Here is a 17,342-nt window from a genome sequence, read left to right as displayed (position 1 = left end):
GGCACTGTCGGGCGAAATCAGAACTTTGTTGGGCTTCTTTATGCTGACTTTATAATTCAGGGGTTTCTCTTTTGAGGGAACTGTAATCGTTTCAGCGGTAGTGCCTCGAAGGGACTTAATTTGGCCCTATTTCCCCTGAGAGTGACTTGCTCTCTGCAGGTTTAAACAAAGCCACCCCTGAAGCCCCTGTGGCATCGGGCGTGGGTTCCCCCTTACTGAGGGGTTCACAGGGAGACCTGTGGGAGGGAGATGTGGGGCAGGCGACCTGGCACCCCCTGCACACCCTGCCCCCGCTTCCAGCACCACCCCCGCCTCCCCCCGCTTGACAAACAGCATGGGGTCTTCCCACCCCGTCTAGTCTGGTTTTTTCCAAGAGCTTGTCACAGCAGGTGTGATCCTCAGCCAGTCGTGTGCTGTGTCAGGAAGGTGTTGAAAAGTGGAGTGAGTGAGGTTATCAGGAGGACAGGTGGGCCATACTGGACATGGCCCCGCCCAAGCTGGCTTCCGAGTGCCAGGAGAAGCCCTGACGGATGCTCGCTGCCTTTCCTCCCCTCCTAGTCTCACCTGAGGAAGAGCCCGCCCGCCTATTCCAGCTCCACGTCCATGGCGGCGGTGGTCGGCAACCCCAAGCTGCCGTCGGCGGTGATGGACAGGTGGCTGTGGGGCCCGATGCCGTCAGCCGAGGAGGAAGCCTACATGGTGTCCGAGCTGCTGGGCTGCCAGCCGCTGGTGGGCAGCGTGGCCACCAAAGAGCGGGTCATGAGTGCCCTGACGCAGGCCGAGTGCGTCCACTTCGCCACCCACATCTCTTGGAAACTCTCGGCCTTGGTCCTCACGCCCAGTGTGGACGGCGCCCCTGCAGGCGGCAAGAGCTCCTTCGGCCACCCCTACACCATCCCTGAGTCCCTGCGGGTGCAGGACGACGCCAGCGACGGCGAGAGCATCTCAGACTGCCCACCGCTGCAGGAGCTGCTGCTCACGGCCGCCGACATCCTGGACCTGCGGCTGCCCGTCAAGCTGGTGGTGCTCGGCTCCTCCCAGGAGTCCAGCAGCAGGATCACGGCCGATGGGGTGGTGGCGCTGACTCGGGCCTTCCTGGCGGCGGGTGCTCAGTGTGTCCTCGTGTCTCTGTGGCCTGTGCCTGTGGCCGCTTCCAAGATGTTCCTGCACGCCCTGTACTCGTCCCTGCTGAACGGCCTGAAGGCCAGTGCGGCACTGGGCGAGGCCATGAAGGTGGTGCAGAGCAGCAAGGCCTTCTCACACCCCTCCAACTGGGCAGGTAGGGGCTCGGGTGCTGTCAGAGGGCCCGGGGTGGGGAGCAGGGACTCGGGTGCCTGTCAGGGGGCCAGGGGCGGGTGGGGGGGGGTAGGGGCTCGGGAGCTGTCGGGGGCGGGGGGCCGGGGGCTGGGGGCAGGGGCTCCGGCGCCTGTCAGGCTAGTGGGTTTTGGGGGGGGGCTCGGTGAGGAAGGGAACCCTGAGGGAAGGACAGCGCAGAGGCTCCAGGAGAGTCCCCTGGCTGAGACTCTGGCCTGCTGCCAAGTCAGCCCTGACTCCGCTGGTAGGAATTTGAGCAGGGAGCAGCAGGAGAGCTCGCTGTCCAAGTGTGTCGAGTGGGTGCTGGGGGCCCCATTACAGCCTTCCGGTGACCCCCAGACTGTAGGAAGGAGCGGTCAGTGTTGTAGAAAGACCTGAGGTTTGGTTGTCAGGGGACCTGGGTTCAGTCCCGCTCCATCAGGCTCTGTGACCTGAGCTGCATCGTAGCTGTCAAAGTCGCTCCATTGTATCTGACTCTTTGCAACCCCATGGACGATACAGTCCATGGAAAATCCAGGCCAGAATACTGGAATGGGTAGCCTTTCCCTTCTCCAGGGGATCTTCCCGACCCAGGGATTGAACCCAGGTCTCCTGCATTGCAGGTGGATTCTTTACTAGCTGAGCCACAATCCTACCCATGCTGCAGTGATTCCTAAAACAGGAACACCAAAAATATTGTTCTCAAACATTTACACTTTGTTTTAATGGCAAAAAATACACCATTCATTTATGTTTAAAAATAGTCCCTATAAGGTCCCACAGAATATTGCAGGGTTTGTGGGGACCCAGCCCTGTGCTTGGCCATAGTCCTGACTGGACCCCTTCCCAAACTTGTCAGGGTGCTCGTGGAAGTGGTGTTTGGTCACAGCTTAGTTTCAGTGACAGCAGAAAAGCCAACTTTGTTTTGGGGGAAATGGTGTTTAATGATGCTGCCGTCAGACTTAAAAACAGCCTTGGTGCATTCATTCTTAGAAGCCCTTCCCCCCGTTACTCGGGGCAGGAGCTAGAGCTCCTAGAGCTGCTCTGCGGTGCCTCCCCCAGGCCCAGGCCCCACTCACAGAAGTGGGTGCTGGGGAAGCAGGAGGAGGGCGGACGTGTGGCTCCCCCCAGCCCAGGGGGGAGCTTGTCTGGGGGAGAACCGCCTCCTGTCCCCTCCTCTGATAACTTGAGGAGTCGAGCACACCGCTCCTCCATTCCAGCAGACACCAGTGAATTTCAGGGAAAAAAGGGCAGCACAGCAGGAGCGCAAAGGCACCTTCCTGAGCAGCTTGCCCAGCAGACAGCGTCGCTTCTTAAAGCGGAGGTGGGGTGTGTCAAGCTACCCGTGCATAGCTGCCCCGGTCCAGCCCCTGGAGCAGCTATCCTGGGAAGGCCCTGCTCTGTCTGCGTACAAGCTGGGCTGGGGAGGGACCGCCCTGAGGTGCTTCCGTGTCCTCACAGGGTTCATGCTTATCGGCAGCGATGTGAAGCTCAACAGTCCCTCTTCGCTCATCAGTCAGGCCCTCACCGAGATCCTCCAGCACCCAGAGCGCGCGCGGGACGCCCTGCGCGTGCTGCTGCACCTGGTAAGGGGCGCGGGACCCTCGGGAAAGCGGCTGCGGTGCTCGAGCAGCAGTAAGGCTGGGGGTCCCGCGGCAGCGGGGGCAGGGGGTGAGCAGATGGAGGGGACTTTGTCCCCGATGTCTGTGGATCAAGTCACTTGGTCCTAGCGGTGGGCATGGTGGGTGGTCACCTATGGCTCACCATCCTCGCCCAGACCCTGGAGGGGCGGCCGAGTGGGATTCTGAAGTAAGGCCTGACCACAGCCACTTCCAGTCTTGTGGCTTTATGCAAATGACCTTGCTCTCTGAGCCTCAGCTGCGAGTGGAAGCGGATAAAAATGTACCTTTTCAAGGTTACCTTGAGGGCTAGAGAAAAGGTGAGTAGCTGGCACCCAACAGGGTCCCCATAGCTGAGAGCTGGTTTAATTAGAGGATACTGGCCTCTCCCTAAAGTCAGCTGGAAGAGCTCAAGTCTGACCCTGCTCTTGGCGACAACACAGTCAGAGTCCCCAAGCCATTGTCTACAGAACTGAAAGGTTGCAAACCAAGCCAGGAGTAACATGAAACTTGTTCCACCTTTTCATCTTGATAACGTAGAGGCAGTTTCAAATAATTTAGAATTCTCAGCCTCCTTGGAATTCTGCCAGAAAGACCAGGCGCTGTCCAGCACACGGCAGCAACCTACACTGCAGCCGTCATTATTGTTTAGTCGCTCGGTTGTGTCCGACTTTGCGACCCCATGGACTGTAGCCTCCTGGCTCCTCTGTCCATGGGGCTGCTCAGGCATGGGTTGCTATTTCCTCCTCCAGCAGGTCGTCCCGACCCAGGGGTGGCAGGCGGATTCTTTACCACTGAGCCACCAGGGAAGTCCCCACCACATCCACGCTCATTGCAAATCCAAGGCCCACACTCCCCCATGGGCACCTGGCAGCTCAGAGGTGCCGAGGAGGGGAGAACTGGCGAAGGCTTCTCCTGGGGTCCTGGAGTGGACACGGCCTTGGCCAGGGGGCATGGCCCAGGGGCCTGGGCAGGCTCCAGTGACGGGTCAGCCACAGACTCTTCTTACTCAGGTCTGTCTGAAGGTTTTCTCCGACTTTAAAGAAGTCAGTATGTGAACAAAACTGCTGGAGGCTGACCTCTGTCCCTTGTGCTGCTAGGGACCATCTGCTAGGTAGGTAGGGCAGGACTGGTGAATTCGACCCACGGGCCTTGTGTCTCGGGCCGGACACAAGGAAGTACCCCCAACCCACTGGGTAGATGCACTCAAAAGCTTTGAGAATTTGGGGGAGACCTTCTACAAAGGTCTCTTCTTTTAACCTGTGCCTGCAAGCTGAACTTAAAGTTGCTCAGCACCAGGACACTGGCAGGCGGTGCCCCCCTTCCTGCTGTAGGTGTTGGCACTGCCTCCCAGGGCCAGAATCCAGCCTCAGGGCCCCTCAAGTTCATCCAGGATTCTCACCTCTTTCTCGGCTTCATCTTTGGGGATGAGTGTAGGGCCCATGGGTCGAATTCACCAGTCCTTCCCTACCAACCCAGCAGACAGTGTCTCCAGGGCCTGCCCAGCACAAGGGACAGCAGCTGGCTGCCCGTCTGTCCTGCCCGGGAACTCACGTTTCCTCCTACCTGTGATGTCAGCCGCCAGCGTCCCGCGGTTTTTCCTTTTTGGCTGTACCTTGCGGCACGCGTCACTTCCCTGATGAGGGACTGAACCCACGCCCCTGCAGTGGGAGTGCAGAGCCCTAACTACAGGGAATTCCCTATAGTTTGGACTTGTGAATCACAATTGTACAGTTCCTAAAAGTAGGTTTACCTGACAAAGGGTTTTGTTTTTAAACCTTGGATACACTCAGGGTGCCTCCAGACGCGATGCTGTCTATTCTTCTCTTACTTTCTGTTGTGCTGCGCAGCTCGTGGGAGCCCAGTGCCCTCACAGGGGTTGAACCTGGGCCCAAGGCAGTGGGAGCACAGAGTCCTGACGACGGGGCAGCCGGGGAATCCCCCAGCACCTGCGGGTTGTACTCTGGGGGTGTCCTGGACAGTGCTCTGTCCCCGCCAGGGGAGCGCAGGGCAGGGGACATCTTAGGACCAACTGATGCTTCCCTCGGAGTCAAGGGGCCGAGGGAAGGTATGTGGCTGCTGCAGGCGCCGTGGAGGCTCCTGGAGAGCTGAGGGGCTGGTTGTTACCTGGTGGGCCCGGAACGTGCGGGACAAGGTCCAGAGGTCAGTGCCGCAGGCAGAGGAGTCGGAGGCCTGGGGGACACAGGCCCAGTGAGGGCACTTCCTCGTGTGTGTGCGGGGTCCTGAAGGCCTGAGGGCTCATCCTGGTGACGCGCAGTCAGCCTGCAGGGTTTGGGGCAGGCCCCGGGCAGGAGATGGGTTTCCAGACAGATCTCACATGTGCATGGAGGCGCCCAGAGCCCGGAGCCACGTTAGGGAAGGGCCAGGACTCTTCGGAGCCCCCAGCCCTCGCTGGCTCTTGAGAGTGGCGGTCCCTCCCTTGCAGGGCGCTGGCTGCTGCTGTGTGGCCCTCAGGCCTGGGTGTGGCCGTGAGCCCCACACCGCTCCCCACACTGGCTGTGTGTTCCTCCGAAGCCACCTGGAGAGAAACCAGGGTCCCCACCCCTGCCCAGAGCAGCGCCTCACCCTCTTCCCCCGTAGGTGGAGAAGTCGCTGCAGCGCATTCAGAACGGGCAGCGCAACGCCATGTACACGTCCCAGCAGAGCGTGGAGAACAAAGTGGGCGGCATCCCTGGCTGGCAGGCCCTCCTCACCGCTGTGGGCTTCCGGCTGGACCCCCCGGCCAGCGGCCTGCCAGCAGCCGTCTTCTTCCCAACCTCCGACCCGGGCGACCGGCTCCAGCAGTGCAGCAGCACCGTCCAGTCCCTGCTGGGTGAGCCTCGGCCGGCAGCAGGTGCAGGGTGGGGGGCTGTGGTCCCCGCCGCTCTTGGACGGGGAGGAGCCGGGGTCTCCGGAGTCCCCGACACAGACTCCTCCGGCCTGGTGCTTCCATCTGTGACCCCCAGCTCTACCCCTTGCGGGGTGGACAGCAACGGCTCAAATGTTTTGTCGGCAGCTTCGGGCCTGACAGAGCCCTGTGGCTGAACCCAGGGTGACATGGTCACAGGGCTCCCCTTCTTGCATCGCTTGGCAGGGGGTGATGCTGCCTGAGCGACCAGTCAGGGTCCTGGGGTGACCACGTGCAGCCTCCAGCTGCCCTTCTCAGAGAGCATCCAGCTGGGACTTGGACACACTGTCTGGCTGTGCTGAGCTTTTGAAAACGGGAGCAAAGCTGAGCATTCGGGGTGCATTCCCCTGGGAAGGTGCAGACTGTGGGTGCAGTGTGCCCCTCCAGATGACGCCGCCTCCTCCTCGCTGTAGGTCTGCCCAACCCTGCCCTCCAAGCCCTCTGCAAGCTCATCACGGCCTCGGAGACAGGCGAGCAGCTCATCAGCCGGGTGAGTTCAGCAGAAAGCGGAGCCTGGGGGTTGGGCCACACTGGGGGACAGAGCTCCGACCCTGACAGGAAGCTCAGCCCTCGGGATTTGAGGGAGAGGCAAGTGCTGGGGTACATCGGCCAGCATGGAGGAGCTGGTTCTCAGGCCCTCTCTGGGCGCTGAGTGCCAACAGCACTAGGGCCTCAGAGGACGCCCAAGGGGCCCCAGTCCCCTGTGGTCTCAGGGCTCTTCCTGACCTCTGCATCCAGTGGCCTCCTGCACTGGGCACCCCTGACCACCACCGCCCCAAGCCAGCAGGTGTTCCTGTACTAATTCTCAGGTCAGAGCATGACCCCTGCCTGAAACAAAACCACCACTGAGGCGGTGGTGAACACAGTCACCTCTCATGGAAGATACTGCTTAGCGGGTTTTTCATGAAGTGCTTTCTTTTAGGAGAAAGTAGATCTAATTTAGAGAACTGGAGGATTCTAGCCCTTGGCATCATGTAGGCCGTTCTCGAATTGGCCACCGAGCTTCAGATCTTCCTCTTGGCCTGTGCGGGTCTGGAACAACCCTCTGGTGACAATGTAGTGACCCCTGAAGAGGATGGAGTGGTTTTCTGAAGTGTAATAATTTGACAAAGTAATATACATTAGTAGGTCTTTATCAGCAGATTTCCTTTTAGTGGAGCTGTTTATCTGGAAATAAGCTGCTCCTTCGAGGGTTCAGCCCTGGCACCTCTCCCCCCGCTGCCTGGGTGGTTTCCACCCTGATTCGGAGCATAGCTCACTGATCGTGAGTTTCTGCTCATTTTGTAATAAGTGTTAGGATCTGCTTGTTGGGGAGAATCAGGAAGACACTTCAGGGCTACAAGCCTGTGCTCTTCCAAGAGAAAAGGCTAGAGGCGCGTGTGCAGGGTGAGGCTGAGCATCGGAGCCAACTGCTTACTTTCTTGCTTTGGGTGGCAGCACGGGGACCTCCACAGCCCCTGCCCCGGGACGGCAGGCACTTCTGAGCCACTCGAATTGGAGACTCTGCTTTGGAGTGGCCACGAGGGCCCGCGGTCCCGTGCCCCGTCCTGGTGAGGAAGGGCAGGCGGCGACCTCTGGGGCGTCTGGCGGGTGTGGCTGCGCCTTCTCCTGTGTCCCTGCTGACTCTCGCTCCTCTCCGCTGCCCGCCGGGTCAGAGCCAGCCCGTGTGGTGCTTCCTACAGCAGTGATCAGCTTGTGGTGCATAACAACCTGTGCTTGAGTCTAAACTCTCTTCTCTTTCTTTCTCTCTTTTTCTTATACTCTGCTGGCCGAAGGCTGTTAAAAATATGGTTGGAATGGTGAGTACCACTCTAAGTAGCACTGTCCTCAGGTGAGCCCCTCGACCCGCCCGCCCCGCCCCCGCGCTGCTGGCTCAGGTCCGCCCCAGCCCAGGCTCTGGCTCCCTTTCCGGCTCCGCCCACTCTGCTCTGGATCTGACATTTCAAGTTCCCTCAGAACGGCAGGCCAGCAGCCCTGGGGGGAGTGCTCACACTCAGCAGGTGTCTGGGAGCCCCCTGCCCCTCCTCTCGCCCCGAGCTCCCCTGCTCCCATGGAGAGGACAGAGGGCAGCAGGCACAGAGGCCCCGTGCAAAGAACGTGAGGCGCTGCGCACACAGGAGGTTGCTAGGTGCCGTGCCCGCGCGGGCAGCTTGGGCGCCCGGCAGGCGCAGGCTGACGCTCTCCCCCTCAGCTCCACCAGGTGCTGGTGCAGCTGCAGGCCGGCGAGAAGGAGCAGGACTTCGCCTCAGCGCCCATCCAGGTCTCCATCAGCGTCCAGCTGTGGCGGCTCCCCGGCTGCCACGAGTTCCTGGCGGCTCTAGGTAGGCCCGCGTCCTCGAAGGGGCTCCTTTCCTTCTACCTTTCTTTTTAACCTGTTTCCCTCCTAGTTTCTGTTGGGTGGCATTGGTAGACTCTCGGGTCTTAGCGTTGTTGCCGTGTTTATTACTCAGTGGCTAATGTGAGGGCTGGTGCTTCAGCACAGCTCCCAGACGGCCTTGCGGCTGCCCCTATCCCCTACACGGTGGTTTCCTCCTCGTGCTCGGAGTCATCATGTTAAGATGAATCTGCTGGATTGCAGTACTGCTGGGAGTCAAGCCGTGACTACAGCCTAAGGAAAACTGTCATGATTTCAACATCGGGCTCTGTCACTGGCTACTCAGACTTGGCAGAGAGAAAATACAATTGAAACTGCCTTTGACTGACCACAGAAACCTAGGACGGCCTGTTGCAAGATCCTCCTTCAGTCAGGACGCTCTTGCTGCTTCAGCGCTGAGAGCCAGTTGAGGCAGCTCCCAGCACCACTGCCGTCTCCTCACTGCAGGCGCATCTGCTGCTAAATCACCCTGAGAGGCTGTGCCGTCCTGTCGCAGGCATGGGGGAGGCAGCAGTGAGCACAGGACCGAAGGTCCTGCTCTTAAGAGAGCTTTCATACCAGAGGGGACAGACAGACACACAGAAAGATGCAGCCTAAGGGGAGCAGCTCAGAAGTGAGGAACCCCAGCACAGACAGAAGCATCAGGGTCACAGAGACGGGCAGGAGCCTTGCAGGCCCAGAGCCTGTGGAGGAGAGGTCCAGGCTGAGGGAAGAGCCTGAGGCAGATCCTGGGGTCGAGACACTGGTGGGAGGCCCTTGGTTTTTAGTCTGAGGGAGTGGGGATCTGATGCCTTGTGGGAATGTTCCTCCCACACAGGAAGCCTGGGAGCCTTTTCTAGCCCATTTGGATGACCCTTCCCAGCCCATCTCAACTTGGGGGCTTCCACCTGTCTTTGGAGGCAAAGAGGGAACCCACACAACCCCACAGGGGTTCCAAATCCCCTGGCAGTAGGTACTCTGAGGTCTTTTAAGATTCTTATTATTTGCTAGTTTCCAAGAAGGACCATAGCCTTCTTGGTATAAACACAGTACATTTATGTCTAGTAAGCATAGTCACGAGCAAGTGGAGCAGGGGTGAGAAGGACCAGCTCCACACCCAGGATGGTCTCACTCGTATGAGGCCGCAGGTGAGGCAAGACCGGAACCGAGATCTTTCTGTGAGGAGGAGCAGCTCCTGTCCTCCCGTGGCACGCTCTCAGGCTGGGGTCCTGGGTGCTTTTTGTTGATGCTCCTCTACTTTCTGAATCCCACTGATACTCCAGGGCGAGTCGGGAGAACTACCCCCTCCAGCCCTCAGCAAGTCACAGGCTGTGGCTTATTTAGAGAACTCAGTTCTGTTGGGACAACCAGTTCAAGTCCCCTTGATAGCGGATTCTAAACTAAAACGTTATTAGTCACGCATTTTCTAAGTGCTGAGTTCTCTGAGACCTTCCTGTTGGTTTCAGGGTCTGTTTACTTTTGAGTTCAGAGGGGGAAATCTCCAATAGCAACCAGAATGCTGAGTTCAAGGCACCTCTATTGAGTCCAGTTCCCAGACCCAACACAGGAATTACAAGAATAAAAAAGACAGGTTTCTCATCTGGCGCTGGGGTCCCTGCTGTGGGAACACTGAGGTGAGGCGGGAAAGGGCCTGGGAGCGCCGGGCTGCTGCTGGCCCCAAGTGTCCACACTGTTTGAAGCAGAGCTCAGTGATCTGCTGGGAGGTTAAGTGAAGACGTTCTGAGCCAAGTCCCTTAGGCCCTAAGCCCTTACCTGCTGGCTGCCTCCGTCATGGCCCCGATGAGTCTGAGTGCTACGGCAACAGCTCGTTAGGCAGCCGCCCGGCCTTTGTTGTGCCCGCGCTGGGTCTTATTAGACGTGGGGCTGCTCCCTGGCGGCTCCGGCGGGGCAGAGTGAGTCCCTGGTGGGCGCTCTAGCCCAGAGCAGATTCTGCAGCATCGGAGAAGCTCGTCTCAGAGCCCTTGGGGCAGACCGTACCCACGCGCAGAGACACTGTCCTTGCAAATTTCCCACCTTCTCCTGCACCAGCTTTAAATGTCCAGTCGAACAGAGGAGCCAGTGTTTGTCCTCAACAGTCTTTAAGTGAACTGTCCTGCAAAAGAATGGAGACAAGTGTCAGCGAGCCTTACTACCCCCAGCTCCTCTCTGGAGAGGGCAGGGCAGGGCAGCAGCCAGCGCTCTGTGGAAGGACAGCGGTCAGGGGAGCCCCCTGCATGGGTGTGAGGGGCGCAGTGCCCATGAGTCCCCGTGACTGACATTCTCTTGACCGATGTACAGGCAGGGCTTTCCGAGGAGTCTGCACAGGTTCCCCAGGACAGGGTGAGAAGCCCTAGAGTGCACACCCTTTTCAGGCCCGGGAATCTTCCTCAAAGCAGCAGGTGTTTATGGTCTTTGTTTCTCTAGGTTTTGATCTCTGTGAGGTCGGTCAGGAGGAAGTAATCCTGAAAACCGGGAAACAAGCCAACCGACGGACCATGCACTTTGCGCTCCAGGCCCTGCTCGCGCTCTTCGGTAAGAGCGCCTCGCGGCTCCCAGGAGCTACAGGCACGGCCCTGGGTATGGTTTGGGAAGGGGAAGAATTGAGTGAATGTCTGCTGTATGTCAGGGAACATTCAAAAAACAAGCTCCCTGTTCTGCTGGACCTCAGCTTATGGTGTGCACACGTACAATACATGTCAGACGAGGAAATTAAGGGACGAGGGAGTGCAGGTGGCATCAGAGGAGAGGCGCCAAGGGAGGGGTGGTACCCAGAGCTGGCCTGCAGGGCGGTTTTCAGACCCTGGGGCAAGCCTGCCCCCTAAAGGGGCAGAGTGAGGCTGAATGCGGGCACTAATGGCGTTAAGGCTTGACGGCAACCGGCAAAGCCTGCTGACAGACGTGCTCAGAGGGGTCAGAGGTGACAGCTGCCAGGCTGGGCTGCCTTCGCCGAGATGGTGAAGGTGGCAGGACTGGTCTGTGCTCCCTCTTGGACATGTTCGTAGGCAGCTGGTCAGACGAGTCCAGAGTGGAGACACTGACGTGCCCACAGGGCTCAGGCGAACAGGACTGTCCTGTGGGCCCTCCTGGGGTCAAGGTCACAGACGGGGCAGGGCCGGGGAAGGTTCAGTACCCAAGAGCCGGGTGTGATCTATGCAGAAGCAGGCAGTGAATGCCAAGTTTGGCGGTGACCACTGGTGACCTTTACATGAGCTGGGGAGACAGAAGCCTGCCTGGAGCGGGTTCTGAGCAGGCGGGAGGAGGGTGCTGGGATGTGGGGTGATGCAGCTGCAGCTGGAAGGGACGACGGGTGAGGGTTCGGGCAGGGGCGCCACCGAGCGGGGCGGCTGCGGGGCCTCGGGAGATAGGGAGCAAGTAGGGGTGGGCCTGCTGGCGGGTCTGCAGCACCAGGGCCCCTCCTGTTTCTGTCCCCAGCATGAGACTTACCTTTTCCCACAGGACTGTTTTCCAGGCTTGAGACGAATTCAGGTTGTGTATAACTCTAGCTTCTATGCATATGAGGATGCTCGTGAAAGAAGTCAGCACCACAGAGAATTCTAACTGTGCTCCTTTGTCGTAGATTCCACGGAGCTGCCCAAGCGCCTCAGCCTGGACAGCTCGTCCTCCCTGGAGTCGCTGGCCTCGGCCCAGTCTGTCTCCAACGCTCTGCCCCTGGGCTTCCAGCACCCTCCTTTCTCCCCGACCGGGGCAGAGAGCATAGCCTCAGACGCCATCTCTGTGTACAGCCTGAGCTCCATTGCCTCCTCCATGAGCTTCGTCTCCAAGCCTGACGGGGGGTCAGAAGGCGCGGTCCCTCGGGGACGGCAGGACTACGAGCGGTCCAAGAACACCTACCCCCCTCGCGCTGCCCTGCCCCGGAGCCCGCTGTCCCCGCCTGCCCGCCCTGCAGGCGCCAAGGACGAGGAGGAGTACGAGGGGTTCTCCATCATTAGCACAGAGCCCTTGGCGGCCTCCCAGGAGGACCCACCGACGGGCTTCTCACCCGACCACAAGCAGTCCCTCGTGGGGACAGCGGGCGGCGTCAAAGTCTCGGTGAGCTCAAGCACTCCAAACTCTCCCGTTAAAATGACTCTGATTCCCAGCCCAAACTCACCCTTCCAGAAAGTTGGAAAACTAGCAAGTTCAGATACGGGAGAATCAGACCAGTCGAGCACAGAAACAGATAGTACCGTGAAGTCCCAAGAAGAAAGTAACTCAAAGCTTGACCCTCAAGAGCTGGCACAGAAGATTCTCGAGGAGACACAAAGCCATCTCATGGCAGTGGAGCGTCTTCAGAGGGGTGGCGGTCAGGGCGCCAGTTCTGAAGATGGCATCTCTGTGCCCAACAGCGCTGCCGTCTTCCGAGCGTCCGAAACCAGCGCCTTCAGCAGGCCCGCCCTCTCCCACCAGAAGAGCCAGGCGGCGTTGTCGTCGTCGCCGGTCACCATCAAACCAAAGCCCCCAGCCAGGAGCTCCTCCCTCCCCAAGGTGAGCTCGGGGTACAGCAGCCCCACCGCCTCCGAGGCGTCCGCCAAAGACAGCCCGAGCCAGCACAGCGGCCGGCCGTCGCCCGGCTCCGACTCGCAGACCTCCCTGAGCGACCAGCCTCTCTTCAAGCTGAAGTACCCCAGCTCCCCCTACAGCGCTCACATCTCCAAATCTCCAAGGAACATGTCCCCCAGCTCAGGCCACCAGTCTCCCGCGGGAAGCGCACCCTCCCCGGCTCTCTCCTACTCCTCGGCGGGCTCCGCGCGGTCCAGCCCCGCCGACCACCCCGACCTCGACAAGCTGAAGATGGCGGCCATCGACGAGAAGGTGCAGGCCGTCCACAACCTGAAGATGTTCTGGCAGAGCACACCCCAGCACTCCACGGGACCAATGAAAATACTCCGGGGGGCCCCTGGAACCATGACTTCCAAGAGAGATGTCCTCAGCCTATTGAATTTGTCACCTCGGCACAACAAGAAGGAGGAGGGCGCAGACAAGCTGGAACTCAAGGAGCTGTCTTTGCAGAGACGTGGAGAAACCCCCCCCAAAGCCCCGCCCAACGGACACTGGCGCACGGAGACCACCTCGCTGAGCACGCTGCCGCTGCCCGCCCGCCCACCTGCCCCGGCTCCCACGCGCCCTCTCAGACTTCCTTCTGGAAACGGCTACAAGTTTCTGTCCCCTGGAAGATTTTTTCCTTCCTCTAAATGCTAAAGCATCTTCTGTGCCCACCGACAGCAGCCCGGAGCGCAGCGGCCCGGCCGGGCTCTCCGCACTCACTCGGCTGCCCTGCATGCGCCGCCCGCCCAGACGCCCCGCCCGCTGGTGGCCCCCGAGGACTCTGGGCAGATTCACCAAAAGCCAGGACTAATGTGGAGCTGGTACAGGATGCGCACGGAATTTTCTACACACATCACCAAATGTTTACCTGTGAGCTCCCTCTTCTCATCTTTGATGCGATTCAACAGGACTTTTGTACAAAAATGGTCAAGGTTCTGGGGCGGGGGAGGAGAGGGAGTACATATTTTGCGAAGAGGTATATATGCAGTACCTTTAGACACAGAATACGAGCTTTCGTAAGGCTTTCAGGTGCTGCTTGGGGGTGGGATGCGTAAAATCCAAGTTGAATTCTACATGAAAGTGTTATTATAAACTTGCCAAAAAACAGGATACCGGTTTTAAAAATGCCAATGATTTGTAATTAAATTGTAGCAATTCTGGTCTCACGGTACTGTAACATCATAGAACCGATGCAATAATTCACCTGGAAACAGTGCTTCCGTCCTGAACTCTGCTCTCCTGAGCTCTACAAATGTCCTTGGAACCCCATGGTCAACCAAACTTGAAAATTTTCGTAACTCCTATCCAGGCATTTTAGAACTATGCAATTGTGATTTAAAATGCAACTTTGTGCTTTTAAAACATTACTGACCTTTTTTGTACATGGATAAACAACTTGGTTTTGTTATCAATAGTACTTTGCATTTATAGCTATTATTTTTAAAAGCTCAAAAAGTTTTTTAAAACGTCAAATTTTGAATAGTCATCAATAAGTAATTATCAAATTTTTGGGGGGGGGGAGTTTGAAATTATTCAGTTTCCTTAGAAGAAAAAAATAGCAAAAAAAAAAAAAAAAAAAATCTCATGGCTAACTAGATTTAACCAGAATCTAGCCTTCCAGCTCCTATCCCTTTACTTCCTGCTTAATTTTATCTTTTCCCAACTCCAGGCTTCAAACACCCCTCCTATCTACATCTGCTGCCAGGTTCCCACCGTCCCAGCACCTCCCACCTGTGAACTGCATGTGACCCCATCTTGGTGTGACCGGTGCCCCTGGTTCCTGTGATCTGAGGACAGACCCTTACTGTCCACGGCCTCAGAAGCACGGCCCTCTGCTGGGATATGTACCTCTGAGTTACTGCTCAACAAGGAGAGAGGGTCTTAAACGTGTTGTCACAGGGGAAAAAAAAAAGAAAAGAGGGACTCTTTCTCCAGCTATGATAGTTCCCTGATACTGCCGCCAGCCAGGATGAGACAAAAGAACAGTCTAGAAGGGGTAACCACTAACTTATTTTATAAGGAAAGGAAATGCTGAAAATCATGTTAGTGCCAAGTGCAGTTGGAGAACATAAGCCACTTTTAGGTAATTCTCAAGTGGAAATCCTACTTACTACCTCCTCACTGTGAAGGTCCATCCCACGAAGGCAGCAGCCTCTCGTCCCAGGACACCTGCCACGGGGAGAGGACAGCGGGGCCTGGCAGCAGCCTCATGACGACACCCGGGGGGGTTAACCTCGGGGAGGCCTCACTTGATTCACACACACTGACCACCTGTCTATTCCACACTGTACTCTGCAAAGAGGGAAAGATAATATATACTCGATAATATATACTCAATCTCTCTTACTCTCCTGAGCTGCGTCATAGAAACTTTTTGTGTTTAACCCAACAGCCATGTTGACAAAAGCAAGGATTCCCTCCCATCCTAACCCCGATCCCAACACTGGAAGAGAGGTACTTTATCAAGAAGCAAGCAACTATGAGGCTAGCTTTATGGCTTTTGTAAATGATAATAAAGTACCAATGTAGCAAATGAAAGCCAAGCTTATAAGCACTGTGCATTTAGATAGCAAAATCAGGTCCTCAATAACAAGAAACAAACCTCAAAAGTGAATTTCTGAATCCGCACGCATGTAGACAGTTAGGCTCGTCCTTTCTCAGCACCTCTCAGCCTCTTTCCCAAGTGCCAAGGAGCCCCGGAGGAAAGGCCGGTCTGTGCTCTGGCCCCGGGTGCCCACCTCCAGCACAGCCCCCTACCACCCGGACCGCTTCTCCTGGTTACCAAGCCAGCTGGGAGGACTCGTGGGCTCCGGCCCCGGGTGCCCACCTCCAGCACAGCCCCCTACCACCCAGACCGCTTCTCCTGGTTACCAAGCCAGCTGGGAGGACTCGTGGACCCTGACTTGGTTTTAGTCTAAGTACATTTGTTGTAGGTTTCATGTTCAAAAGCCAAATGGAATATATGATTTTTTTTGGGTCCTGGATATAAGCTTCAGTGAAGGAAAGCAAAGATGATAAAATCAAGACCAATTGCCACTTCTTTCTGTTTACTGTCAGTCTTGGTGTTTTCTATTCAAGTGAAACGGATGTAAAATCCAAGTGAATTTTTTAGGCTTCCCTGAAAAAAGGATACACTTAAAAATTATGTGAGATTGTAAAATTTGCAGATTTCTTTGTACAGATCAGGGGTTGGCAAATGACCTCCAGGCTAAATCTGGTCAGAGGCCTGGATTTTTACAGCCAAGAGCTAGCAGTGGATTTTACATTTTAAAATATTTATATAAGTATCTACATAATATTGTGATTTTTACCTCTTGGTCCACAGAGCCTCTTATGAAAACGTTTTGCTGACTCCTGGTCCACATGGCAGAAAACACACCCGGCTCATGTTCTGTTTCTAGGCTCGGAAAGCGGACGTCAGGCTGTGGACAGACAGGGTGTGTGGGAACCCGAGCCCTGTGGAGGGGAGGGACGGGCCCTGGAGGAGTCCTTGGCTCCCCGCCCCACGTGGAAGGGGTCGCTGGGTCACTGTATGCAGGCAGCATTGGACAGGACTTCTTTTTCAGCTCAGGAAACTGGAACCCCTGCCCCTGCTCCATCAGACGCAAATACGCAAGCAATAAAACCTCCCTCTCCTACAAACCCTGACAGTAGATCTTACTTCTCACCAGTGGGCCATGCAGGCAGCTCTGCACACTTCACTCATCTTAACAGAATCCATTTACCAAGACACAGCGAGCCACTCAAGCTTGCGTTCTGATGCGTTTGGTATTGGCGTGTAGAGAAACGAGAACGTTCTTGCCTCCACCCACTCGCAACAGTCCCCAGCCCATACGCCGCCGTACACGCGTCCGTATCTGCTCGGCTGCCCGGGGGAGGCCGGCAGGTGGTCGCCGCTGCGGGTGCCCAGCAGTCCCCGTCCCACACCCCAGCCACAAGGAGAACCGTCACTTCGCTAGTTTCAGTTCAGGCTGGGAAACCACCACCACACGATAATCGGGCTTGCTTTTAGTCAGTAGGCAGAATGTGAAAACTGTGTAATTTTCATCACATATTTTGTTCTTTTACCTAAAAGAACTTGTACCTGTGCTTTGTGAACTGGGCCCCCGTCTGTGCCAGGTCCTCCAGAGGGGCCGCGTGGAAGGACACACGTGGCCACGTCTCCCTGCGCACATGCCTTCCCCACGTGGCACTCATGCTCCTGTGTGCGGTGTTAGCCACCCTTGGCCTATGTGGACTTTTTTTTTTTGTAAATGACAGTTTCCAGATGGCATTAAACTTTTTATATTATGAAATTTACCATGTAAAAAGAACTTGGTATTTTTATTGAGATTGCTAAGGCACTTGGCCTTCCTTTGTGACTTCCGTGTCTATTAAAGCATGAGTTCCCTTGGTTTTAAGTGCCGTATCTGAGTCACTTTCTTTGCGTGTTCCACACTTTGTAGGTTTCTCTGCAGTACGCATGGGATCGTGTCATTAATGAACACAGACTGCGGTCTGGAGTTTGTCCTTATGAATATACTTCTGTCTCATGTTTGCCAGTGCACAGCAGAGGTGGCCTTCTGTATCCAGACAGAGGCCTCCGGTGCCACCATGGGAGTTTCTGGGGTTTACTTCTATTAAT

The 17,342-nt window shown here is 56.8% G+C and overlaps 1 protein-coding gene and 1 non-coding gene across 8 annotated transcripts in view; one reads left to right on the top strand and one right to left on the bottom strand.

Annotated features, from left to right (window-relative positions):
- The window catches only part of TTC28 (tetratricopeptide repeat domain 28), a 579,079-nt gene extending 561,961 nt beyond the window's left edge, over positions 1-17,118 (top strand). For 3 of the 6 annotated variants that reach the window (XM_024977805.2, XM_024977807.2, XM_059876197.1), the window contains 8 exons: positions 559-1,279; positions 2,755-2,879; positions 5,514-5,745; positions 6,234-6,310; positions 7,596-7,619; positions 8,012-8,141; positions 10,598-10,705; positions 11,751-17,118. In XM_024977805.2, coding sequence (XP_024833573.1) covers positions 559-1,279; positions 2,755-2,879; positions 5,514-5,745; positions 6,234-6,310; positions 7,596-7,619; positions 8,012-8,141; positions 10,598-10,705; positions 11,751-13,372 — 3,039 coding nt within the window. In that variant the 3' untranslated portion in view covers positions 13,373-17,118. Of the gene's footprint in view, positions 1-558; positions 1,280-2,754; positions 2,880-5,513; positions 5,746-6,233; positions 6,311-7,595; positions 7,620-8,011; positions 8,142-10,597; positions 11,625-11,750 lie in introns of those variants that run through there. The other 3 variants (XM_024977806.2, XM_024977808.2, XM_059876198.1) reach the window with 2 other exon arrangements.
- LOC101903015 (uncharacterized) lies at positions 1,988-11,701 on the bottom strand. Of its 2 annotated transcripts, none has more exons than XR_009490964.1 (3): positions 11,618-11,701; positions 9,947-10,286; positions 1,988-7,596 (listed from the first exon to the last, which is right to left on the bottom strand). It is a non-coding gene; the product is annotated as an uncharacterized protein (transcript). The 2 variants fall into 2 exon arrangements; XR_009490965.1 differs by lacking the exon at positions 11,618-11,701 and adding an exon at positions 10,537-10,616.
- Positions 17,119-17,342: the final 224 nt, after the last annotated feature.

This window comes from Bos taurus, chromosome 17, assembly GCF_002263795.3.
Source record: "Bos taurus isolate L1 Dominette 01449 registration number 42190680 breed Hereford chromosome 17, ARS-UCD2.0, whole genome shotgun sequence".
Taxonomy (NCBI): Eukaryota; Metazoa; Chordata; class Mammalia; order Artiodactyla; family Bovidae; genus Bos; species Bos taurus.
Note: the sequence above shows the minus strand (reverse complement) of the source record. Positions and strands in the feature narration are given on the sequence as shown.